We start from the raw sequence: 27,647 nt of genomic DNA on the forward strand, positions 1-27,647 counted from the left end.
AATGGTATTTAAGCTTCCGTTTAATACGTTTATTACATTTGATGTGATTTATTTATTTATTTATTATCTATAACCTAGCATCATAATGATCCCTACCAGGTGTTGTGGGCTGTAATTCAGCCCGTTCCTGGAGATATGAAAGCTGCCAACATGGGGGAGGGGCTTCATTTACCCATTAGTATACCCCATACTCACAAATGCACAGTCCTAAAACTGTTCGTAACCCTTGAAACTCAGAATCATTGGTAGAAGATAAAGTAAATAGAATATTATGAAGACTTTGAGGCGTAGCCACAACCCTCTCAGAGTGTACTACAGAGGTATTTTATGCCATCATTGAGATTATATAATTTTCAGGATCTATGAAAAAGTATGTCAAGATTTTGATTAAAAAATGTTGTGATCTCTTTAAATCTTATTTAAAGACCTTTTCAAACAGTTTTAGACTAATTTGAGATGCCTTTTATTGATCAGTAAAAGTATAGATTGTATTATTGCATTCTTTTGTTTTTTTCTGAAGGATGAGATTCCTCCCAAAGTGAAGTAACATGGCAGGTACTACCCTGCCCTGATGCCTTAGTTTAAAGCTATTTTAATAATACTCCTCAGGTTTGTTCCTAAACTTAATTAGAGTTTATAAAGTAATTTATGGTAGAAATTAAATATTAATATCACATATCAGGTTAGCATAAAATTGCCTTTTTGCATATTTGAATAATTCTAGGAGACATCACATTAATCTATTATTGCTTAAGTTTCTCCTTTACCGATGCCAACCTAAAGTATAGGCTTATGAATATATTATGTTGGTTAATTAAGGAATTAATTTATGATTATCATTTAGTGAATATAATTTTTAACATTTTCCATAAAAGCAGTTTTTATGGGTATAGTGGGTGAGGGCCACAGCTGAAGTCCCTGGGGTTGTCACGTGCACTTTCTTTCCCTCTGACGCCTGAATCAGCAGGAGAGTCTGTCTGTAAATACTGCCTTTCTGTTTGCCTTGAAGCCATGATTTCACTGTTGTGAGTTCTACCACCCCATTTCAAATATATGCAGAGTATATTTGCTGATCTCCTTATTGCTGAGGAAATCAAGTAGCAAAATAAATAAATATGAATGATATTTTTGTTAAGTTTATTTCTGTGTCCCTGAAATTTCAGCCTTATGTTAGGAATGTGCCTTAACAATATTAAATGATAGTTCATTTTATAGATTCTGTTGGATTGGAAGGTCTGATTTTCTTGAATTAAGTTTCTGGTGAATTTTTGGACAATTTCACCTGCATCTATAATGGCAGACAATATTGTCCCTCACTGTGTGCCACAGGCTCAGTTTCTTTTCAGTTGAATTCTGTCAGTGCAGCTTTCGGTCTGTCCTTAGTGATGTTGGTAAATCCTGATAATATTGAACAGTGAACATACTGTACGTATTTGATTTTTAGTAGAGTGAATTATGAATAATCCATTTCTTTTAAATGTTTATGTTATTTGTGTTTCCTTATTTAATGTTATTATATTTTCAGCAATCTTTGATTTCATTCTGTTTTCGAAACATTCTTTCTTTGATTTTTGTCTCAATTTTTTTAATCAGTCTGGTAGGCTGATTGTTTGTAACTTAAGTCACAGTCTGGGTATACTTTTCTGGACCAATTCTATCTGTTATAGAATCCTATACATAAGGTTCTATCATCATATCTCTAGCAAAGAGCAGATTTGTCCTATTTTCCTGTGAGAAACACTTTGGTGCTGCAGCTGCCAATAAACTTGGAAACTCCTGGCAAGTGCTCCTTGCACTCTAGCTTGGAATGACTGACTCCTTCATGACCTGTCCTTGGCTCGGAGCTCCACTCAGAAGGCAGAGGGGCTGAAGGCAGAGGGGCTGCTGCACCTGTGAGAGGCTTTCGGTTGCCTTGACAATGGAGGGAGAGGTTCTAGCCAAGCCGCTCAGAGCAGCAGCCTAAGAAAGCGTCCCTGTGTTTGAGCTACCTCCCGCCTGAACAGTCTAGGTTTCTCAACTCTGTTCTGGGAACATGAGTACTTAAACAAATTTGGAAAAATGTGAGTCAAGTCTGTTTTTTATTACAGAGCTTCCTTGATTTGATATCAAATGAATAAGAACATTACGTCTACCAAGAAACAGAGTTAAACTACAGAGCTTCACCAACTCACTTGCTCATGGAACTCTGCAGTTCCCCTTTCCCGAGAACCTGTGCAGCTTCTCTCTCCAGCTTTCCTATTTCCATCGATAAGATGGCCCCTAAATATATCAAACCAGTGTTCTCCAACATCCCAAGGTTTTTACCTTCTCTAAACAAAGGGCAAAATATATTTTCTAAAAAAGTCTTAAGACACTTTCTGTCCTTATGTTTTTAGCAATTGGATTTTATTGCATAAGGAGGATGATTTTATTTTAATTTTTATCTAATTCTGCAAGTTTTTAATATATCAATTTTAAGAAATTGTTCCTTGGGAAGATTTCTATTGTAACATTCCTTTTTTTTTTTTAAATTGTAACATTCCTAATATGGCTTTTTCTGAACTGACCATAATATTTCTATATTCCTACAATCAATGAGGTATCTTCATATGTGTTTTTCTCCAACAATCTAGCTCCTATTATTTTGTTTTGTTTTTGTTTTTGTTTTTTTTGAGACAGGGTTTCTCTGTGTAGCCCTGGCTGTCCTGGAACTCACTTTTTAGACCAGACTGGCCATGAACTCAGAAATCCGCCTGCCTCTGCCTCCCAAGTGCTGGGATCAAAGGCGTATGCCACCATTTCCGGCTTCCTATTATTTTGTTAAGCTACCATTGGTTATATGTACATACATACATACATACATACATACATACGTACATACATACATATATATATATACATATATATACATACATATATATGTATGTACATATAACCAGTGTATATATATATATATATAAACTGTTCAGATCAGTTAATTCACCTGGGTGTTTCTAAGTGGAGAGGTAGCTGATGGGACGGCAAAGCCATCAAGCATGGCTCTCTTTCTAGCAGCTTAGTGTATTCTCCCAGGTCTTCAGACATTGTCATTTTGACTCATTAGAAGCTGTTGCTTTGAGCCGCTTAGGAAAGAGACTCTTGTCTTCTTCCCAGGGTCTCTGTCCTTGTGTTCCTTGCGCCATTCCTTAAATCAGATGAGTGCATGATCCAGAGCTTCACTTCCTAGTTTGTCTCTGTTGGAGGAGGAAGGCTATCCTTACGTTAAAAAATACCCACCTTGCCGATACTTAAAAAGCAAGTCAGAGCTAGCTGCTGGATACAGCTGGTATCCAACAAAAGGAATCATAGAAATAATAAGTGATCACATACTGTAGGTACAACCTTTCCTAAAGCTGATAGCATCAGAGTTTTACATTTATATAAAAACTGAGTTGGGACTCACACAGTGAACGTCAGTAATTACTGAGTAATTAATATAATTGCAGTATCAAAAACTCCTTCAACATCACAGCTCCATATGGTAATTTCTCCCAAGGACTGTGTTATTTTTGTGTAAAAGACTGTAATCATTTTGGAAAATAGGTTGCTTGTTTATGTGACATGGGAGGTCTTCTCTCTAGTACTGGTAAGATGATCCTCTGAAATGACAGTCTGGCAGCGTGGCTTGGGGTTACAGCTGTTGGAGCGTATGTCACATGAAGGGATAGTGTAGAGAAATTAACCTTGGAAGGCAATATTGGTTTTCTGAGACTCTTGATTTTTTTTTGATAATCTCTGGTATTTTAAAAATTATGAATAAATACATTTTATTTTCTCAGATGGTATAAGTAGGATATTAGGGTCACTCCTTTGAGTTATGACTTACAAAGAGCTTATTATGCAAAGTATGGGATTAGAATTTAGCTTAATTTAGCTCTGTATGGTTCAAACTCTAAAAATTGTGATCATATAATCTTTTTAAATGTTGACAATTATTTTTAGTACCACTTAATGAATGTCTTAGGACTATATAATAAGCACTTATCTTAGAAGACTTAGGTTAAAAAAAGTTTGCACTAATATGTAAAAAGTACAGAAACATGTTTTCTGATAAGATGTCCAAAAGACTCCATCAGTATTTTAAATATGAAACGAGTCTTAAACAGATCAAGAGCTCAGGATATTGATCCTTTAAACTTTGTGTATCTTTTAGGTGACTCCCCCTCATGCTTACCTCCCTTCTCTGCCTCTCTTCTTCCTCCTTATTCAAGCCTTTACCCTCTTCTTCTGTCCTCCCTTTATCCTTCTCATTTTGAAGGTATCAAGTGATTGACTCTTCGAGTGGATATTTTACAGCTTAGATTGTGCTTCTGCTGTCTGATTTAAGTAGTGTTGGAGGCTTAGAAAACAGCTCATGGCTTTGGGCTCAAAGACCTTCCTATAGTTTCTGCTGTGCTCTGTATAAATGCATGCTTTGCACGTGACCCTACCTGTTCTCATAAAGACAGACAATTAGGGTCTGAAATGTGTGCACACTTAGCTGTAAAATGGTCCAGAAATGATGAAAAGGTAGCACAGGCACATGCAATTTGATTTGTTTCCTATTATTCTTAGTACATTAGAAAAGGAAATACAATTTCTCATTGAATTTGTTTATATTTTGTTAGAAATGCAAGTAAGAAATTAAGATATATTTTCTTAGAAGATGTTAAAGTATTATTCTCCAAGCTAGATAGTAGAAAGTCTTAAGAAATGTAATTCTAAAACACAGCACTAAAAGTATTTTAGACATAATATAGAAAAGAATATAGGTTATATCAAAATAATAATACATGTTTCTGTTGAAAATGTGGGATATGAAAGACAATGCATGGATTTTCATTTTAATGATTATAAGTTTTAAATATGGCGTTAACCACTGAGTTAAGATCACTATATGGGTGAAAAGTGGTTTCTCCCCATGGGACACTACTGGTAGGTTGGTGTTTTGGCTCTTCATCAGTTTTCAGAATGATTCTTACAGTGTAATTTCAATGTAAGGGAACCTGATGGGCCAAACAGTGAGCAAAACTGCCTTAAAAAGACTTAATTGTCAAAACTAAGACTTTGTTTTCTGAAGTGAGAATTATGATGTTTTAAGATTTCAGTCGATTTTACCTACGTGGCAACGTGTAGGGAGATGTAACTTTGGGCATTGGCATTTATTGTCATTCTTGAGTCCAAGGTTGGCAAACACTTTGAGATTCTTTCTCTGTGCTCTATCCTGAAAGGATTTGATGGAAAGGGTTGCAGAAAGAGAGTAAAATGTCTGCTCTGCTCAGCCTCTGAAAGAAGGGCCAGGGCAGGGCTGGTTGTGGGCAAATTACTTCCACCTCCCTTTTTGCCCCTGCTTCAGCTCCAGGGGAGCTGGGAGTGCACAGGAGGAATCAGAAGACCTGGGTTCCAGTCCCGGCTCTGCCACTTACTGCCTGTGTGACCTTGGGTAAGTTACCTGACATATCTGAGTCTCAATTTACTACAGAATGTTGTGAGGATTAAATAATATGGTCTACATAAATGTGATTTGTAGCCTCCCAACATCTGTAGAGACGATTTTTATCACTGTGGGCTTGGCCTCCTCCTTGTTCCTCTCAAGTGTTCTGACGTCTTGAAGCTGTCCAGATGACTCCACTACTTTTGCTTCTCCCTTGCCCTCTCCACATAGGAACCATTGGTCCTGCCCTCTGCATGTTTCTCACAGTGTAAAACTACATGGACTAATCTTCACACTGGACTGCGGGTAGTCTTATCCCTTCTCACCCTCCTTTCACCTCTCTTTAATCTCAGAATTTGCATGCTTATGAGCATCAAAGAGTAAGTCTAATGCATGAAGATTCAGGAAGTGTTGACAAGAAGGACGTAGGTAGAGGGAAGGCCTTCTAGTCTTGTTCCCACCTCCTTTGTTAACGGTTGACTGGGAAAACTGAGCTCAAATGTTCCTCCCTCTCATCTTCTATGTGGAAATAAGTTCCTCAGAGGTCTCACTGAAAACCTAGATCGTTAACCTGAGGAGAATTGTGGAGAAGAGATAAGAGATTTGATAGCTCTGGCTTTGGTCAGCTCTTTTAGGTGTCCATGGTACAGCTTCTTCTGTTAGGAAATTGCTGCCTTCCCCTCAGCCACCTTAGCTGATAATGCTGGCCTCTCTGGGTGTTCAGTCAGGAAGGATGCATGAGACTTCGGACTATGATATGCTTTCTGGATCACACTTCAGACCGAGTGATCCTTATAGGGCTTAAGGAAAGCATGGAGTTCTGCTTGGTCCAACTTCTCCTACAGTCCAAGAATGCTTGGTCTGGCACTGTAAATAACAGTAGCCATTTACTTGCTGTTTGCTTGCCATTAATGCCTGATTGCCATACCATTACTAGATTGATTTTATTAAGAATTCTGCTTTTTTTTTTAGCCTTGAACCATTGAGTTATACTTCATATGGTTTCTTGCTGAAGTATCGGTGCCATCTTTTATAACGGAACTGTGGTGACAAGTGCAGGATGACACAATAAACACCACAGTTTAGACTTACCAGTCAGTGGAAAGGTTTAATGGTACATCCATGCTGTCAAGGACGCAGGGAAATCTGGACCTTGATACAGTGCTGAAGGCAGGGAGAATTGACAAGGGCTTTTTGACACCCTACCTCCCACTCCAAGATTTCAGAGTATTCAAATTTACAGCCAGTCATTCTGTAGTTGTTAATGTCTCCAAGGATTCAATAACAGGATTACAGTACCATCCTTAAAGCAAGAAGCTGAAAGCTTCGTGAGTGTCTGAAAATAAAAATGCTGAAATATTACCTGACAGAAATATCACAATGAAGTATTATGATATATGTTAGTGAATAAAAACAATTTCTAGGCCTGAATAAAAATATACCAGCATAGTTGTTTTAAAGTAATAAAGTTACACATAGCTGTTTTATATATATATTTATTTATTCTTATAATTTTCCTATAACTTTCCATTGTACATTCAGTTGGAAAAGTCAAAAGCAAGTAAACTGAACAAGAATTGCTTTGTGACAGTTCATCCTCTTTTTCTGGTCTTTTCATACTTGTCTGAAAAACATTTGATGTACAAACGAGACAGCCTTTCTGTGTTTATTAAGCACAGGCTAGCAATCTGCCACTCATCCAGTTTTTAGTCGAGGTTCTTACTGGGAACTCATTTGAAAGTCTCTAGGGCATTGACCATATGTGGCCAGAGGACATTTAGAAAATGCCTCTAGAAATAGTTTTTCAGAATTTGCTAGTAATATTAATATGATCACAAGAATATTAACATCTTTCAGTCTCCTGTTTAAGATTTTATTTTAGGTGTAAGGGTACTTTGCCTCCATGTATGGTTGTGCACAATATGTATGACGTGCCTGTTGAAGCAGAAGAGGGCATCAACTCCCCTGGAACTGGAGTTAACAGATGGCTTTGAGCCATCATGCTATGTGAGTGCTGGGAATCGAGACCTGGAGCATACCAGATATCAACCCATTCAATACCAAATGCTAGATGTGTGTGTTAGGGGGAGGTGATTTAAATTCTGCTGTTTGCTCTATTTATTGTTCCTTAGGCAGTGGTAGTGGGGTATCTGTGTGTTGCGCGCATGCAGGGGGTGTATCTCAGGTAAAAAGCAAGAAAGTGAGATAGGAAATAACTTTTACAAATGACTTTTTTTACAAATGACTTTTACAAACGACTGTGTTGTTGGGTGTGGTAATGCACGCCAAAGCCCGTCACTAAGAAAGCTGGGGCAAGAGGATGACCTGAGCTCCAGAATTTGAGGTCAAGCTAGGTAGCAGGAAACCCAACTCAAAATTAAATGCAATAAATAATTAAGAAAAGCAAAACAGAAAAGCTTTAATCTCATCAAGTTTAACCTAGCCTGTTGATTTATGTATATTATTGACTCGTTCATGAAGAAACATTTTCCTAACATGGAACAGTTTAAAGTGTAGGAAAATACCATACACATTCGTCATCATTCCTGTGTTATAATGATAACATATTGTCCATCTGTAGCCATAGAGTTTAAGAGTAGAATACAAATAGAAAACTACAAAATCCTATTTTGAACAGATTTTTGTTTAAATGATGAGAGAATTAGAGTTAATTTATACATCACCTTATAGTAACTTCTGTGTGTCACAGGAAAGTAGACCCATCATGGACAATTGATCTCTAAGTGCTGCCATGCCGAGATACTGGCATGCTTTCTAAGAACAACCTAGAGTAACGTAGCATCAGATCTCACCGTTCCTTATGCTGTGAGCCTGTGCAAGGGTCTTCCAGTCCCCAAAGGGAGGTGACCAACGGGTGAGAAGCACTGGCTTATAATCTTTCACTAAAGAATTTAGAAAGACATCTTGCTTTAGAGACCTTGCTATTTGATGTTTTAACACTCAGTAAAATAGCTACTAAATATGGGATTTTTAAAAAAATATATAAAATTGAAAAACCTCCCTTACTTAAAATGTGCCGTAGTGGCAGTTCTTGAGTAAATTTAGGAACTTGTGAATGAAGTTTATTGTAGAGAGATATTTATGTTCATCTAAACTTCTGGAGGTAAATATCTTAGAATTTAGAACTGAAAATAGAAAGAATTTGTTGTGAAAATACTTTGCTTTGGTGAACTTGACTACTTAAGGTCTTTTTTTTTTTCTTCTAGTAGTCATGGCCTTGAAGGAGTTAGGCTCCATCTCAGCTGATACCAAGGAAGAGAAAACCTTTTTATATTGAAAAAATTAGTAGTAAAAGTAGTGTGTTTGATATGACTAACTTGTCTCTATGAAGACTACCTTGAGGTTTCTTTTTTTCATTGGAAGAAAAAAGAACAAACATGATGCTTAGACCAAGTTCTTACTCTGTTTTTGATATTATGTTGGTTATTAATGTGGGCAACTTGTAAAAATAATTTTGCGTGTTTAAAGGCAAATTAAGAGCTAGTTTGTCATTAGTTAGGTCCATCCCCTCTATAAGTCACTAGGATAAAATAGTAGACTAGTTTGGCTCAAACTAATAAAAGAAAAAGCGAGCTGTTCTGTGGTGGCACATGCCTTTGATCCCAGCACTTGGGAGGCAGAGGTAAGTGGATGTCTGATCCAGATGAAGCCAGCCTGGTCTATAGAGCGAGTTCTAGGACAGCCAGGGCTAGACAGAGAAACCCTGTCTTGAAGGAAGGAAGGGAGGGAGGGAGGGAGGGAGAGAGAGAGAGAGAGAGAGAGAGAGAGAGAGAGAGAGACAGAGACAGAGACAGAGACAGAGACAGAGAGACAGAGATTCAGAAACTATATCTCACTTTAAGGAATTAGTTCTTTACTTATGTTAATTCATTTAGATGCCACAGCTGCTGTGGATAAGGTGTTTCTTTAGGGTACCTTAGTAGAGTGAAGCAGAATGTGCTCAGAGTAGATAGCCATGTGGTTGATTTGTGTTCTATTTTAAGAAATTTAGCTTACAAATACTGTTGTTTTATTAAGTATACATACCAAGTTAAAACATGAGGTCTGTAATTATCTAAACCTCATTAGTATTGATCCTGATGGAAGTAGCCTCATCTAGGCCATTCCTCAAAGCCATCGACGAGCAGAGCATGAAGATCAGTCCACCACAGCCTGGGCAACATATGTACCTCTCCAGTCTCAGTCATGTGTTCTGAAATATCCAAGAAAAAGAGACGCACTCCTAGGTCATTGTGAGCAAATGGAAACTGCTCAGTGAACATCACTCAGATCTAAATGCCTGCTTGAGGTCTGTCCCTTTAAGGCTTGGCAAGGAACAGCCATGCCAGTGTTCATCTCCTGAGTGAGGTCTGATTCTCTGAACTGCAGCAGCAGCTTCCACTAGAGCTAGGAGCTGCACACCTGCCCTAAATTACATCTCTTGAAAGGAAACCAAATGACTTCCTTATACCACTCTTTCCTTGCCCTATTAAACTTTTCTATTTTAGTGTTACTAATAAAATGGAGATCTTCGTGGACTCTTAAAATGTGAGTCTAATATAAGTTTCACAAATCTTAAATAAAATTAGTTTTTCTTGAACCAGATAGTCCTTTGCATTAGTAATTAGTAGAACCTGAGCTACAAAGTCCTAAAGTTTTTTTTTTTTCCTTTAAACTGTTTTCCTATACACCTCAGAAACCTATAGTTTGTTATAGCTTTCATAAGTGGATGCCTTCTGCTTTGGCTCAAGCAGGATGCTTTCAGCCAGTCATGCACTGAGTTCCCCTGCCTGTTGACAGTGACTGGATTGTTGTCTCTACCTGGGTTTTTGACAAATTAGTATTGAACCATGGACAAGTTTTATTAAAACTGTTGTTGTTTCTTTAGTTTAGTTTTTAAGACTGACATGCCCTTCTCCGAGATAATGAAAGTGGGATTTGAATCATGGATTTTATACTATGAAAGAGGTTTGTAAAGTAAGGCTCTGGTTTCATGTTGAGTGTCATTGTTATCATTTGCCTCGCAAATTGCCCTGGGATTTAGACACCATCACCATTAGCTGGCTGTTCCCTCTAATCCAGTTGATCTATTTGCTATGTTTTTAATAATTCTTTCTACTTATTTATTTACTTACTTACTTATTTATTTATTTTGAGGCAGAGTCGCACATTGCCCAGAGTAGCCTGAAACTTGCTTTGTAGCTGTGGATGACCTTGAATTCTTGACCCTCCTGACTACTTACTTAATGATAGGATTACAAACATGTATCACTTCATCTACCTATTTACTGCCTATTTACTTTTTAATACACACAACTTATGTTCATTTGAGGCGATTTTATATTACACAGAGGAAAAAGACTTTTGTAGATGAAGTGAAAACAAACACTGGTTGTGGTCTGCTAGTAATGTTGATTAATAGCACTAACTGTGCTTGCAGAGGACCCACGTTCAACTCCCAGAACTCTCTCATAACCATCTGTAGCTTTGGTTCCAGGGGATCTGATGCTGTCTGTCCTCCGTGGACACTGCACATGTGTGGTGCACATATACAGACAGACAACACACCCATACTAGGATCCCTATGAAGTCAATAGCAGTATCCCCACTTCACACACACAAAATCGCAGGCACAAATTCTGAGCCTTTAACTTACCTAAATTTCCTCACACTATTAAGGTGAAGGACTAATTTAGATTTGACATTTTCTGCAACAACAGAGCACAGTTCACCTCTGGATGTGAGTAAAGGATGTGCACTCTCCCAGCTGGACGCTAGGTTAACTCATTTTCATCAATGTGGTAAGCTTGTATTTTGATAAATTTGTCTGACAAAATGTCTTTCAACCAATGTTTTCACAAAGAGTCAACTGAGTTATCTTATTCCTCTAGAAGATCAAACACATGAGTAAATCTTTAGGTTATTTAAGTACAGAAATGAAGATGAGTGTTGGTAGAAGTATCAGCCAGTATTTCTCAAGGGCAGGCAAGAGTTGGAACTATGGGGTAGATAGACTGCCAACCTCTTCCTTTCTCATGCTGCCCATTGCTAGAAGAACAATCTTTGCTCTTCTTTTAATCTTTGCTGTGATGTCTTTTCAATTTCTGAAGGTATTGTGAGCTAGTCCAGCTACATCAAGGTTCAGTGGTACTGTTCCTGCCTGCCTAGATGTTGGATAGTAGTGCTCTGATTTCCACCCATTCTGCAAAAATGGAGGCTGACACATCTCCCGAAGGCTATACAATCTGTTGTGCATAATTATTCACAATATACTAGTAAGAAGAGTATTGTGCCAAAGTGAGGTTATTCCTACTGCATAAACCTCAGCTATATTTAATCTAGAGCTTTGTGCTTAGGTCTGGAAAAGAGTCCTCAATAAGTATGCAAAAAATTATGAGTTAGCCTTGGGAGTCCATTGTAAGGATTTCACTCAGTGTCAAGCACAATACGAATAAACTGGTTGAGCAGCTGATAAAAGCTGTAAAGCAACTGCTTCATATATTTGTCAAGGAGAGGAGAGCACTTTCTTCATGAGAAATATTTAATAGTATATTCTAGACAAGTCATACTTGAAATGATATCCCAAAGAGCAAGTTATGTAGAATAGTCAGTACTAAAAATATTCAGTGATGGAGATTCTGGAAATAATGACATTGGACAAGTGACTCTTACTGAAAGAATGAGGAAAGGTAAAAATCATTCATCTAGTCTGATCCATGGAGGGGGAAGTAGTCCTGACCGGAAAACCCAGTCAGCAGCTGTAAAAGTGCTGCCTTCCTTTGTAGGAAAGGCAGGGTTGCCAGTGCCTAGGCCCAGATCTCAGGGAGGTGCCAGCTCAATTCCTGTGCCATGGGGAAAGCTGTGCCTCTGTCCACCTCTCATTCCTCAGGCTGCAGCCGAAGTGACTGAGCCAGCCTACACGAGTGGTTTTAAATGTATGTTTCCTTGTTTCACTCAGGAGAAATGACCATGGTTTGTCACACACAAGTTTTTGTTGTGTGTATTTCACCAAGAATTTGGCTTGATACTTGAGGTTGTACGTGCTTTAAGATTACATTTTTATTCATCTAAGTTCCTTAATTCTTAATAAAGGAGAGAAAACATCAGGGGCTTATATCACTTCTCTGTCATATGATACTGATAATTTTATGAAGCATTTTCCGTTAAATGTCCCTTTCCTCCCTCAGACTACAGTACATTTTAAGAAGCAGAGATGTGTCCTATAATTTATCAACTAGGCATAAAATGTTATTCTTGTTGTTTTTCTAATTCAGTTTTTAAAATCTGTATTCATGTCCCTGTAGCATACCATATGTATCTGTTTCAGTTGGTCCCTTAAAGGAATTTTTACAATAAAAACCAGTTTGGTGTTTAAGCAGTAAAAGCAGTCTGGCAATTTCTGCTTCCACAGAAAGAATTAGTTTTATTATCTTAAATTATGTTATATTATCCTATTATTGTAAATTGTAAGAATAATATAAATTATGAGAGTACAACAGGAGCTGGTCACCTGTAATTAGTGCTCATTATAAAGTATATAACGTAACATATTTACTGTGGTATATAGAGAATGTAATGCATATTCTATTTACTTTTCAGCAGAGTATCTCAATCTATGTAGTTCAGTTGAAGGAAGCATGTATTTGATTAACAGTTACTCAGTTTGGTTTAATGTCAAATGCATCGCCTATTTGTTGGCATCTTTATTTTCTCATATAATTCTCTTATACTCACACCATTACCATTTCCTACCCCAAAACGTGATGGGCATGGATAGTGAAGTCGTGTGCCTTGGACATGATGGACTCTGTGCCAAGATTTAGACCTGGTTAAAGAGACAGAGCTCTTGAGAATCCTGCTGCCATACAGAATCTCTTATAGAAAGCTTTCCACATGCTGATGTCTTTAGAGAAGGTATACACTTCCTGGTCAGACTCCTGGAAAGTCTGTAGCCTATTAAGCCTGTTGGTTTCAAGAGAGATGGTTTTCTTTCTTTTTCTAAGGGATAATCCTTTAGATTTAGCTGTAGTATTTCATCAAAAATAGTGGCCATTAAATGACGATTGTGCTGATGCTATCATACAGTCATACAGCATGGGACTCTTGATGTTATGCTCAGAACTAGAGAAATGTTTGCACGGTAAGAGCGCCTACTGCTCTTGCTCTGCACACAAACACTGTGGTTGATTACAGGCTCAGTAGTTAGGATCCGTCATCCATGTGGCAGCTCAGCCTCCTGTACCTCCAGCTCCAGGGGGACCCAGGATCCATCCCCAGGTTCATAATCCACACACAGGCACTCATGTTGTAAAAAAATCTTTAAAAAGTATGTTACATGAAGTGGGAGTTTGTGATTTCATCCACACAGAGGATCTAATACAGTCCAAGTTAATTAAAAGAACCTGTGAATAGGACAGTGATTCCAGGATCAAGGGTCAGGTTAATAAGGAGATGTTCAAAGAGATCAAATTGTCACTGTGCAGAGCGAACGACAGGGCCCCGTGGCTGTGCGACTTGGTGGTGATGGTTAGCATGCATGTGCTGTGCTCCTGCGCAGTGCTCACTGAATGGCTTCTCACTGTTTTCACAAGAAAAGACAGGACCGAGCGACCCAGCAGGAGCATGGCAACCATGAGGTGATGGGATGTTCATTGGCTTGTGACCATTTCACAGGGTACATGTAGGTGCTTCATTTCGTTGTACACTTTAAATATGTATAACTCAGTTTTCAAATATTCTCAGTAAGGCTGAAAAATGTTGATGTTTTAAAAATGAACCTAGAAAAATTAAACTACTAGCAAATTAAAGGAGGATCTAATACAGTCAAAGTTAACGCTATCCGAAGCAAGACACATTAATAAAGTGCCGTGTTGTTCAAAATAAAGACTTTAGTTTGTATAGGTGAGCAGTCTTGCTGAAAGATGGCCACTAAATACTGGGGAACAAATTATTCAGAGCATCACTTTCTTCTAGAAAATGATGAGATGAAATAATTCAAATAACTAGTGTAAATACTAAGTAACATGAAAAATGCCACGATACAGTACTATAAACATCCAACCACATATTTTAATTTCTTTTTTTTGTTTTTTTTTGTTTGTTTGTTTTTTGGTTTTTGTTTGGGGGGGGGGGTTCGAGACAGGGTTTCTCTGGATAGCCCTGGCTGTCCTGGAGCTCACTTTGTAGACCAGGCTGGCCTCGAACTCAGAAATTCGCCTGCCTCCCGAGTGCTGGGATTAAAGGTGTGCGCCACCACTGCCCGGCTACATTTTTTATTTCTTAATTTTGGAGACTTTATTATAAAAACCTTACAAATAAACACATGCCACACACCAAAGGTAACATACCCCCAATCTATTTCAAATTGTAGATATGCATAAAGGTAGTGTTGTATTGAAGAGGGCCCATGACGTTTATTATTTACGTTTCCTACTCTTTCTTTTCAGAAGCTCCTTTTTCTGGCTTAAGACACAGTGCAGCCTTTTGACGTTGTGGTGAATTTTCCTGGGTGCTTAGACTGCTCAAAGCAGCTGGTTTACTTTGCATTAACGGGAAGAAAACCTTAGCGATGTTAGTCCGCACAGCGATGTTACCGGTGTTTGTTAGTCCGCACAGCGATGTTACCGGTGTTTGTTAGTCCGCACAGCGATGTTACCGGTGTTTGTTAGTCCGCACAGCGATGTTACCGGTGTTTGTTAGTCCGCACAGCGATGATGGTGCTACTGTATTGGCTTTGGCTGTCACTCTGTGCTACAATGTTGTCCTTTATTTGGCAGAGTGTGGAGTAGAAACCTTTAGCTGCGCATGTATTCAGATGACTTTGTGTTGCCCTATAGAGTCCTCAATCTCGATATGATTTTAAGTATCACTTAATATAATTTTAAGAAATTTAAATTTGTTTGGCACTTATTTATTCATATCTATCCATGCACTTACATGCTTTGGTTAGTTAGGAAGAGCTTTTGTGCTCCGGCTGGCCTCCTCCTTGCTCCGTAGCTGAGACTGGCCTATCGGCCCTGCTTCCTTCGGCCTTCCATTGCCAGGATGACGGCTGTCCTCCACCACACCTTTCATGGGGATAAAGTCTTTACAAAGAAAAAGTCAGAATGATTTGTTCAGTGAAACGGTTCACAGTCCTTTTGAAATTCTGTATTTTGTCAGAGTGAAAGCAGTGTTATTATGTATGTGTTGTAGATTTAGAAATAGTTGTTTGGTAATTAGGTTTTGAATTTGTTTTTTCTTTCTTCAGTTCTCTCCTTCTCTTTAGCCATAAAATGTTTTACTTTAAATAAAATATTACTAGATATGGTGCATAAAAATGGAAGAGGGAGATAAATTTCCTAGCCCATTTTATTTTAAAATGGTATTTATTTTCTGAAAAAGTCCTTAATCCTAAGCTAAATCATTCTTAGGATAACATTTGCTATACTTGTTTTGTATTGTAACAGCTATCTCATATTTTTGAGCCTAAAAATTTCTCTACTTGGCTACACAAGGTGAGCTCTTTTTAACAAATGAGGCGATTTATAGGGCCTAGATTTCCTGCATGTGAACACTTGGAGACAGTGCTGCCGTCCCTGTCCTTCCTAGCCACTTCACCTTGTACTCTGTAGCATATGGCCAAAGGGAAGCTGAGTCGAGTTTGTAATGTTTGCGCCTCCCAGGTTCCAAAGCGTGGCCGCCCTGAGAAAGGGAAGGGCAAGGGCACTGCTCACCCATATGCACAGCAGCCCTGCTTACCCTGGGCCCGTCTGTCTTACTCTGGTAGTGCCACAAGATTTCATTTGGAAGAAAAGGAGCACCACACTTAGCCTCTAAATTAGCAACAATGCAAGACCGACAAAACTCTGTCCATACGGTCTCCAGTGCCCTTTAGAGTCCTGAAGTGTGTGATGTCTGTCTCACTGTTGGGAAGCATATCAGAGGGGAAGCCAGGAGCGTGAAGGGGGCCTGGGCCTTCGTTCAGGTTGTGGAATTAATTACTTACGTTATAAATAGTAACGCCTTAGTTTGTTATTATTCACAACAATTTTGCCCTCTAAGTTTGAAGTTCTAAGATATCATGGGCCTCGCTGTTCAGTGTTAGAGCTCTCAGTGCTAGAGTAGACCATGTCTCAAAAAAGGCAAATGCTAAAGACTGTGGCGGTAGGATGTAAGTGTTTAGGACATAGAGGCTGACTGTGCACAAACCTCACGGAAATAAAAGCTGAGTCATCCTTCATTTCAGTTTCCACCTGTTCTAATACAGTACAATATTAATTGATCAATTTATGAACAGATCACTTACAGCATTTCTACTTGTAAGTTTGCGGCCTATTGCGTAATGTTTTGTAAAAGCGTGTTTGTCTTTACAAAGGCTGCTTGCTTAGGCTCCGTCTTAAATTTGGTTATATTCCTATAACTATGATCCGACCAGACAGGCAAAGTATAGCCTAGTGGTTTGTAAAGTAGATTTTTGCATATGAATCACTACAAGAGACATATACGCATTAGCATTATGTAAAATAGCTTACATTTCAAGGATCACTAAATATATTGAACTTCATATGTAGTCTATTAAATCCATTGTGAAGCCTCCAGTCAGCACTTCCTTGGTTTCCCCATGCTCTGTGATTCAAGTATGTAGTGCCCTCAGCAGTGCAGGCTTACTGTCAAGCCCCTGTGGGGTGGGCTGGGGGCAGTAACCGAGATCACTGGCAGCAGCCCACAGTGTTTGGTGGCCTTTGGCACGGCTCTGGCCAAGGATTCCCGAGAACCCTTGTTCTTGCCACTGAGTGTTTCGTTTGCTAGCTGGTCTCCTCTGGGACCATTATTCCCCTATTCCAGGACATCCTCATTCCAATTTTTTAAAAAAATGTATGTAGATAGATACATTTTAGGAAGCTTCTATAGTAGTAGGTTTCCATATTGTGGCTTCTGAAAACAGAAGTCATTAGTTTTATTTATCCCTACCAATTTTCTTCTTCTACCCTCCCTGCCCTCCTCCACCACAGTTTACCCCTTTCTGTGCCATAATTTCCTTTTAACCCTTTATACTGCTACATTTTTTTCTGCCCTCTCCATGGACCCTTATTTCCCTCTGTGGATATTCCTAATGAAATGCTTAGGTAAAAATTCAAAGCTAGCATCCATAAATGAGAGAACACATGAAATGTTTGTCTTTCTGGGTCTGGATTACCTCCCTCAAGATGATTGCTTTAAGCTCCATCCATTTACTTTTGAATTTCATAATTTCATTTTTCTTAATAGCTGGGTAATATTCGACTCTTTGAATATGTGATATCTTGAGTATCCATTTCCCAGTTGATGGACATGTAGACTGTTTCCTAGCTGTTGTGAACCCAGCAGCAGTGCACATGAAGGAGCAGGTGTCTCTATAGTAAGGGATAGTCTTTTCAGTGTATTGGCAAGAGTCGTGCATCTGGATCATGTGGTAGATAAGTTTTCAGCTCTTTTTTGGAGACGCCTCATACTGATTTTGCTAGTGGCTGCACCAGGTTGTACTTCTCCTAGCAGTGAGTGAGTGTGCGTCCCTACGCCCATGCCAGCATTTGCTATTATTTGTTTCTCTGGGTCTTAGCCATTCTGACTGGGCTAAGAGAAGCGTAATTTTAATATGCAAGTCCCTGATGGTTGAGGATGTTGAACACTTTAAAGATGTTTCTCAGCTGTTTGTATTGTATCCCTTGAGAGCTCTCTTGAGGTCGATGCATGCCTCATTTAAATTTTTTTTTGTTGTGATATTTAAGTTGAGAAATCTTTTCTATTCTAGATCCTAACTCTCTATATAGCTAGAAAACCCTTTCTCATTCTGTGGACTGACTGTCCACTCAAGTGCTGGTGTCCTTTGCTGTACAGAAAGACCAAACAGCTCCTAGAAAGCTGCCATATCCATCAGCTTCTCTCTTACAGAGGACATGTCATATAAGCATGTTTAAAACTTCTGCTTGTGGGTTTCAAGTGACCAATTTATAGTGAAGTTTCATAGAACAGTTCACTTACAGGTGGAACATATGTAACTGGATGTGTGTTCTCCAAACACAGTATGCAGTGAGAGGCCAAAGACACAGTATACAGAAGAAAAGTACTTATAAATTGTCAATTTTTTTATTGTTAAAATTATTAATGTCATCTGTCTTGGTTATTTTGCTTTGCTTCAAAATACATTTGATATGTGCTTGCCAGATTGGTTCCTGCAGGTTTGTGAGTATGTGTGTGTTTGTGTGTATGTGTGTGTGTATCTGGTTTGTGTGTGTGTGTGCTTATAAAAGGTTTCAGTGAGCTAGTTAATATAAGTGTGAAAAGGGGCTCATTTTGAATTTTTGTTCTTTGAAACCAGGCTTTATTTGATAACATAGCTGAAGTAAGTGAAAGTTAGAATCCTAATAACTAATATGAAGTCTGAAAAGCTTAGGTGAAGATCACATTGGATGTTTCTATCACATGAAGTTATTCTAAGCCTTATAAAGAAACTTGCTGAGAGTCAGAAACAAAATATTCCCACCAGGACTTCTTGTATTGAGTTCTGTAACTTTATCTCTCAAGGTTGACAGATATGTCCATCCAATCTAAAATCTGGGATGGTACTGGCTCTAATTCAGTGTCAGGTTTTGTTGTTGTTGTTGTTGTTGTTAATATGGTCATAAACTATGAAATAATTTTTGGAATCTATAATAGAGTTTTGAAGCTTAAAGGAAGATGATAGGCTATGGCAATGGATAGATTTCCTTAGAGACAGGTCAGGCGCCTCATTTATAACTAGAACTATGCTGTCTGAGGTAAGGCCAGGATGCAGTCAACACTCACTGTTCCTCCTGCAGACTGTATGGGGTATTGCATGTAAACAATGCTTGCCCTCAGCTGCACTGCAGGAGAATCTTAAAAGTTAATGAAAGCAAAGACTGCCTTTGACAGTAATTGAAAAGTAAGCTATGAGAATCTCAGTTTTTGACTGCTACTTTGTATAAAAAGCTTGTGAAGACATCAAATTATGTGAAGGAAATTTCATGGTTGGTCATGTCTATAACACTAATTGGCTCTAGTGAGCACAGTCTGAATCTCTTAAGGCCAGAAGAGACAGCTTTTCAATAGCAATATCATTTTTATTAGGCACTTGCTCAGCACGTGCAGTGTCTAACATCTAACGATGTGCTTCATTGTAAAGCAAGGACTTTTCAGATGTTCTCAGCCAGTTCTGCAGCTGAGTGTAGAGAAAATTAACATTCTATTCTGATTCCTGCGATAATTACTTCCTCTCCTAAAGTACCAGATATATCTTCATCCTTTTCAGTTAATATGCATAGCTCTAAGTGTTGTCATTTGTCATAAAATTAAGTATATCTCCTTTTCAAATTTGCAGGAATATTTGATAATCATCATTCAGAACAGTGACCAGAATAATAAAATGATAGCTCTCTCCTTTCCCAAGAATGTTTCAACTTTTCTTCCTGCATTTTAATTGCTGTGCTGAGTTCCAGATCCAAACTGTTTGAGATTGACCTCTGAAAGGGGTTTAGGGAAAGGAGCCTATCCGACACTTTTCTCTAAAAAGTGGCAATTGAATTAACATCAGATGAATTGTTAGATTTCACTATTCTTTGTGGCATGACAGGTCCTTGAAGATGATCATTAATTTTTTGGCGTAGAGCTCATTTCTTCTACATGCAGATGGAGACACATTTAAACAGTAGTGTTTGAATTCAAACTAAATCTATTTTAGTTGTCTTCTACAGTTCTTGGACTTCAGTGTCCTTCCTAAAAATAATGAATTTGTTGCTTTCTTTTGAATGCTGTGGAGGATGCTTCATAAGGAGAAAGATGTTCATGCGTTTATCTGTGTACTACTAACTGTCACTGTGAGGAAGTAGAATTTCTTCAGTCAGAATGTCTATCATCTCCCTGTTTCTGGCCGGTTGCAGTACAGTGGTAGGATACATGAAACTTCAAGAAACGTAACTCCGACTTTCTTATAACTTCCTATGTTATTATTAGAGTTAAAGGAAAGCTGTGAGAAAAAAAATAGACTTCAAAACATGAGGAGGAGGCAGAAAGAATCAATTTCCAAAATCATGCAAATTATTGTACTCTGACAATTTAGTAGGAATTTAAATTCTACTCAGTAAAAATAGATGCTATTTCTTGCATAAATAAAGCTGAGAGCCTGCCCCCCCATTTCTGATAGGGTACCTAATTCATAGCTGAATTAATTTTTAGAAAGCACACACAGAGAGAAACAGAAGCCAGGGCGGCAGCACTCAGTAAGAAACCAGTGTGCTTTTTGACGATATTTTGTTGCCTGTAAGACCTTCTCCAGTGTTATAATGAACTCTATACTTCCTCTGCTCGCTCTTTAATCAGAGTCTCCTAATGTCCCTGTGTTCTTTCTGGAGCTAGTAGGTCCCCCTCACAGTAAGGAAGAGAGCGGGATAAATGCTTTCCTATGCTTTCTCTTGCATGAAGCTTTTTGTATATTTAAATTGCATAACCCCACCTCCATTCCAATTTATTATTTTCTCTGTCCATAGATGTAAGTTTCTTAATGTTGGAGATTTCATCAAGTGAGGATAGATAGTTGGTGAATGTCCTCTGGCTCTTCAATGACCCTTTTGGTATCTTAGGAAGACTCCCTTCTTTAATAAAATGTATTCAGAAGAAATACTCAAGAACATTATATTTGATCGTCTCTGTTTTCCTCACTTTTCATCACTTAATGTGATATTTGGAAATCATTTCCTTTAAGATCTCTGCCTTTACCCCTTACCCTTGCCTCTCTCTGTTGACAGCTTATGAAGGTATATTAACATGAAGATTATAAACCACATTTAACTTAGGAAAGGCAGAGCTACTTTGAACATACTGAATCATTCTTTTTGCAAATAGGAAGAAGAAGGCACCTATGATCACACCATTGAGTTCCGCAGAGGAGGTGATGGACAGCCACGAAGGTCTACTCGGCCAACGCAGCAGTTTTACCAACCTCCTCGAGCTCGGAACTAATGTGAAAGGTAAAATTGACATTTGCCAGATAGTTTTCATATAACGAAATATGTACTTTGTGTTCAATACAAGTTCAGCTACTGATGTTTCATGATGCAGATAGAAAAGGCTGATCATGTGATGCAGCTTCCAGCTGACAGTATGATGTGCCTCTTTCCCACCAGCTTTTGCCCATAAATCCTTCTAGAAATCCATTGCTCCACTCCTCCTATATCAGTTACTGTTCTGTTGTTGTAAAGAGATAGAATGATCAAGGCATGGTATAAAAGAAACATTTATTGGGACCTTGCTTACAGTTCTCGAGGCTTAGTGTGCGACCATTATGGCAGGGAGTGTGGCAGTGTGCAGTCATGGCGGTGGAGCAATAGCTGGCAGTCCATATCTGATGCATAAGATAGTCAGAGAAAGAAACTGGACCTGGACCTCAAAGCCCATCTCAAAGGACACACCTCCTTCAACAAGGCCGTGCTCATTCCATCAAGGCCACAACCGCACAATCCTTTCCAAACCTATGAGCCTACTAGAGACATTCTGGTCCAAACCGCTACACTTCTCTGTTCTCCGCCCCATTCTCTCTCCCTATGTCTCTCTATGTTTCTCTCCCATTTATAGTCTTATTACATTTATTTTTATTGTTTTTGGGGAATTTCATACATGACTACTGTATTTCTATCCTCTTTCTACCCCTTCCTCTCCTGACTCCAACTCCCCCTGTGTACTTCTTCCCCCTCCCATCCCACCATGCTCCCGCTGTCCCTTCTCTCTCTTCTGGGTTTTCCAGTTAATCCGTTTGAATACTCGCATCTGAGGATACAGAGCTAGAATCCACAAATATGCGAGCATATGCCTCATTTCTCAGTGTGCCTATACTGTTTGACCCACTTGAGTGTATTTAAGGAAGAGGGGATATTTCAGTGTACCATCAGGAGTCAGAAAGACAACATGACTCTTACTCTAATTTGACTTGGAGGCTGTTTGCTTACCTAGATGCATTTGTACCCGTTTCAGAAGGAACAGCTGTCTGAAAATCATCTTCACTAGGGAGAGAGAGCAGAAAAGAAAGTCAGGAGATTAGCAAAGTCTTGGACATCACACACTTGACAAAGACCTTTTTTTCTTAATATATTTTTGAAGGGAAATACTTTCACCTTTGGGTACCAGCCTGCCTTGTTACTGTTTTCAGCCCATTATGCTAGAACTTTGGGAGAATTAAAGCGAATTTCCCATTGGGTTTTTATTGTCCTGCAGACTCTTCTGGACTTAACTATATTTTCTTCCCAGTGTCTTCAGTAGCAAGAATGACAATTTTCTTCTCAGTTCCTCCTTTTACAATTAGTTCTGCTAAGGATTTTGTCAGGATCTATTTTTCTCCTGATCAGTGACCAGCAATGGCTGTGGAGTCTCTCAAGTGCAGAGAGCATGAATTGGGGTATGGTGTGAGTGGAAGGAAAAAACATTCAGGGAGCGAGGGAAAGGAAATTATCTCAATAATTTTATGTTGATGTAAGTTAAATAATGCTTTAAATGTATTGAAATGTCCTTAAACATATAAATTATTCACATTTCCTGGTACCGAATGAATTCAGTGTTCCTGAGCTATGTGTCCTTCAGCTTCCCCAAACTTATGTTTGAACCTACTTATAATATTCTAATATAAACACAGAACTTTTCTAACATTTAACTTCATATCTCAGTCTGCCTTAAGCCAAACCCCAGTGTTAATTGACTTCTGACCCGTCAGAGCCAGCCAGCGTAGCGTTTTCCCTTTTATCACTGCCTCTTCTTAGAGCTCAGAACAAGGCTATCAAGCAAAGAGTCCTGACCCACACACAGATCAAAGAGGAGTTGCTGCATAACTCTAGGCGTTTTTCTGTAGCACACAGGAACCAGTTCTCTGGATTTTTTTTTCAAAGCAAAATCAAAGTATATACAAGGATTTAAGGAGCTTAAACACTGTAGAAGATTGAATATATACCCTTAAAATAAGTTCCTTGTGTTTACAATTAAATGACACTTTAAAGTGAATGGAAATAGATATCCTATTTCTCCTTTCTGGGGATCTTTAAATCACTTAAACCAGTTTTTGATGAAGCTAAAGGTTCTCAGTGGGTCAGATCTCTGGAGCTGCTGTTGGGTTGGTGGGAATGGGTTGGATGGAGCGGGCTGGAGGTAGAAAGGCAGGGAAAGGTACCATGCACCCAGTGGGGAGGGCTCAGCCCTCCTAGCCTTCCAGAAGTTTCTTTCATGTATTTTGTATGTTTAGGTTCCATGGAAATTTTTCTTTGAAAAAGAGTATACTGCTTAAAAATACATTATACACCATAGCCTGAGGTAATTGTGGTTAGCCATATCAAATCATACAGTGCAAACATTTCCTAATCAATTTAAGTATACCAGGCTTACTTTTTATGCCCCATAAGTTAAAACTTCATCTCGAATGCTGGGGTACAGCTCTGGTAGGGCTTGCATACTTAGCATGTGGTGGGCCCTGGATTCTGTACTCAGCAACAAAATAAAATTAATAAGTCAGTCTTTCTCATGGTCCAGACGCTTGCTTGGCTTGGATTGTTTTCAGGGAAGAAAGTTTTGCCATAAAGTTCATGTAAACGTAAAGAGAGCAAGACATGAAATGTTAGCTAGGAAAAATTTTGTATTATAACTCAAAAATACATTCTTAAAGCCTATGTAATATAATAAAATATTTCTGAGAAATGATCTTAAATGGGAAGCTCAGCAGTAAGATATGTATTTCCTGTTCTTGTTACAAAATTGAAGACTTATTTTTTCTTTTCACTTCCCTTAAGTTTCTGTTAATTTATACATCCAATAAGAGGATGCAAATTGGTAGTGAGCTATTTAACTTTCCATAAATATAAATATGAAGTTATATGTGCTCAAGTACTATTTTTTCTCAACAATTACTTAGGATGGTGAGAAATAATGTAGGCATTTCTGTTATCACTTCCAAAAATATAGTTTTAAATTCTACTCATTTATATTTTGAGTATTTTCCTGAAGTATGAATGACAAAGAATTTTAGTTATGTACTTGCATGATATTTCCCAGGAACATTTTTTAAAACTCATTATACAACCCTTTTGCCTGCTTCTCCAGGATGGAGACACACCTGAGCCACCTGGGTTTCATTGTAAGGCCAGCACCAGAGACTCATGAGACACACAGCTCTGAGACAGGGCCCAGTGAGAGACTCGTGAGACACACAGCTCTGAGACAGGGCCCAGTGAGAGAAGGGAGTCACTGGGGTGACAGAACAGCTCCAAGTGTGAGGAAAGGTGCCGATAAGTCAGACCTGAGATTCGAGGGGATTCAGCCCCCAAAGTCCCCAAATTCTAGTTCCTGGACACTGTCTGTAATTGTTGTTGTTGTTTTTTTAATATTCTTTTTTTAAAAGATGTATTTATTTATTTATTTACTTATTTACTTATTTATTTATATGTGTGTACACTATAGCTGTCTTCAGACACTCCACAAGAGGGCATCAGATTTTTGTTACGGATGGTTGTGAGCCACCATGTGGTTGCTTCGATTTGAACTCAGGACTTTTGAAAAAGCAGTCGGTGCTCTTAACCGCTGAGCCATCTCACCAGCCCCGACTGTAATTGTTCTATGCAGTTTAGAAATGGGAGTGGATTAAAATTTGAGTTTATATACAGCTCTTTAGGCAGTAAAACGGGCTGATCTTTGGACAATAGGAGGAGTTTATACTATGACTTGAGTGCAGGGGCTATCCAATCCACAGGACCAGTCTCTGAGCCTATTGTATGGTGGAGTCTGAGAATGCCGTGGAGAGGAGGCTGCACAGTAGGCCCCAGCAAGTGGCTCCAGTAGGCTATGAACTCAAAGTCTGCGTTAGGGATACTTACTGATTCTTGTGTTACAAATTGTATTACAAATGTGATGTGCTTAGTATGGTGAACTTCCGAGTGAGAATAAGATCACTCCAGAATTTAAGAAATGCTGCTGCTGGCTGTCAGCAGGACTAGAGAGCCTGGTTCATCCACTGCCTACGTTCAGGTTGCATGTTGAGCTATGGAGAGAAACTGAGGCAGATGAGCCGGACCTCCTTGGTATTATGAAGACTAGCAATGTGTACTGTGAGCACATTCTGAACTTTGGTCCTAGGTTCTTGTTTAATGGAAGAATAGTCTTCACAGTTTATTAACCTTGAAATGAATAGTTCTCTGTAGATTCTGTGACTGTTTCGTCTTGAAGGTCCAACTTTTAACACCATTTTTAGCTAGTAAAAGGTATATGTTAAAATGTAGATTATTTTTGGACAACTTTGTGCAGCATTGTCTTTGCAGAATTTTTTATGTCAAGAATTAGGAAAATAATCTTTACAAGCAGAGCTGTTAGCCTGGGATGCCAATAGGACTGGCATTATATAAGAGTGTCAGTGTCCAAAGCTCAAGCAGGCAGAATGGTTCAGTGGGTAAGCGCATGTCACGCAAATCTGACCACGTGGGTCTCTGTTTCTGAGTTTCTGGAACATACACAAACACATAAAGAAAAGAAAAACATACTCCGCCAACTTGTCTCCTGAGATCCACATGTATGCCATGGTGCACACATGCTACCCCACCCTCCATCATGCACATACATAATTATGTGATTAAAGAAAAGCAAGAACCGGAGGGATCTATTTTCTGGTCAGGAGTCTGCTTACTTTGAAAAACTTGGGAGCCAGATGTTTCCAGTGGTAGATGACCTATTCCTGCCCAAGCACTGTTTCATTCATGATGCTCACCCAACAAATCTCTCATTCTTTAGCCCAGCTCTTGTGTTATCATCACTGATTTTTGTGGTTTCAAATACTGTGGTACCCGGGGCTGGAGAGATGGCTCAGCAGTTAGGAGCACTTGCTGCTCTTATAGGGGATTGAGTTCAGTTCCCATCATCACTATTGGGAGGTTCACAGCTCCTGTGTCTGCAGCTTTAGAGGAGCTAACACCCTATTGTATCCCCTGAGGACACCTGCATGTGCGTGTGCGAGCACACACACACACACACACACACAAACACACACACACTCATCCAAAGAAATGAAAATGAACTTTTAAAAAATACAGTTATCTAACAAGGCAGGGAACAGGTAGAGGGAGGGTGCAAATGACAGACCAAAGTAAATGATAAATGACCTAGGTGGACTGCCTCATGTCAGACGTCTCAGACCTAAGAAAGTATTGAAGAAGGTAGGATAGGGTGCAGAGCCCAACTGGCCGACTGCTTCTCATTTATGTCTTCCTTTGTGAAGGAGCTGTTCATTTAATTCATAAGTTCCTGCAGTCAGTACCTAATAAGAAAGGAGCTAGCAACTCCACAGATACACACTTCCAAAAGAAAAAGAATTCTGAATGTTTTTGAATTTGGGGTTTTGTTTTGCGTTTTCAACAGGGCTTTTCTAAGTAGTCATGGCTGTCTTGGAACTCACTCTGTAGACCAGGCTGGCTTTGAATTCAAAGATCTGCCTGCCTTTGAAGTGCTAGAACTAAAGGGATGTGTGCTACCACAGCCCAGCCTAAATTTTGATGTTACAATGTTGCTTTTTATAGAGATTTAAGTTTATGAATGAGATTGTTTTTTCTAACTCATGCTGTTTGAGATTACTGATATTTATATGAACATTTGATATTTTTAAAAAGGTTTCAGCAGAGTTCTGCTTTTTATAAAGTATAGAAGAGGTCATCTGAGGTTTAATTTTGTTTTCTTCCTTTTGAAACAGGGCTTTTGTGAAGGAAGAGCCACTGACTGAAACATCCTGGAAGCCCACTGATAGATTTTCCACTTCTTCAGAGAGAGACTCAATATGCTGGATATGATTTTTGGAGAAAGAAAAAAAAGGCAGATATTAGGGAAACGATTCAATTTACACAAGGCAATGGGGGGAAATACTGAGTTCGATAGAGCAAAATATCTTTACAAGTGGAAAACTTCTTCTGCCATCAATAAAAGCATTGCATTGTTATATAAGTTGCTCTGGTTCACTTGTCTGTTATTTTCTTGACCTGACATTAGCCCCATACTAATCTCTTTTTATAAAACATCTTATAGAAGCCTTCCCCCTATAATTACATAATATATTGACTGTATAGCTTACCATATTTTGTATCTATACAATTAGCAGTTATTCATATGGTAACAGCTATCAAATACAGCAGAAGAGTTGAACAGGTAAGTCTGTAGTTTATAGCACCCTCAC

The 27,647-nt window shown here is 38.8% G+C and overlaps 1 protein-coding gene across 7 annotated transcripts in view; it reads left to right on the forward strand.

The window, feature by feature from the left end:
- Positions 1 to 27,422, forward strand: part of Tdrd3 (tudor domain containing 3) — a 129,331-nt gene extending 101,909 nt beyond the window's left edge. For 5 of the 7 annotated variants that reach the window (XM_006518909.3, XM_006518911.4, XM_006518910.4 and 2 more), the window contains 2 exons: positions 21,311 to 21,435; positions 27,171 to 27,413. In XM_006518909.3, coding sequence (XP_006518972.1) covers positions 21,311 to 21,427 — 117 coding nt within the window. In that variant the 3' untranslated portion in view covers positions 21,428 to 21,435; positions 27,171 to 27,413. Of the gene's footprint in view, positions 1 to 5,353; positions 5,441 to 21,310; positions 21,436 to 27,170 lie in introns of all 7 variants that reach the window. The other 2 variants (XR_383170.3, NM_172605.3) reach the window with 2 other exon arrangements.
- Positions 27,423 to 27,647: the final 225 nt, after the last annotated feature.

Source organism: Mus musculus, chromosome 14 (assembly GCF_000001635.26).
Source record: "Mus musculus strain C57BL/6J chromosome 14, GRCm38.p6 C57BL/6J".
In the NCBI taxonomy this organism is placed as follows: Eukaryota; Metazoa; Chordata; class Mammalia; order Rodentia; family Muridae; genus Mus; species Mus musculus.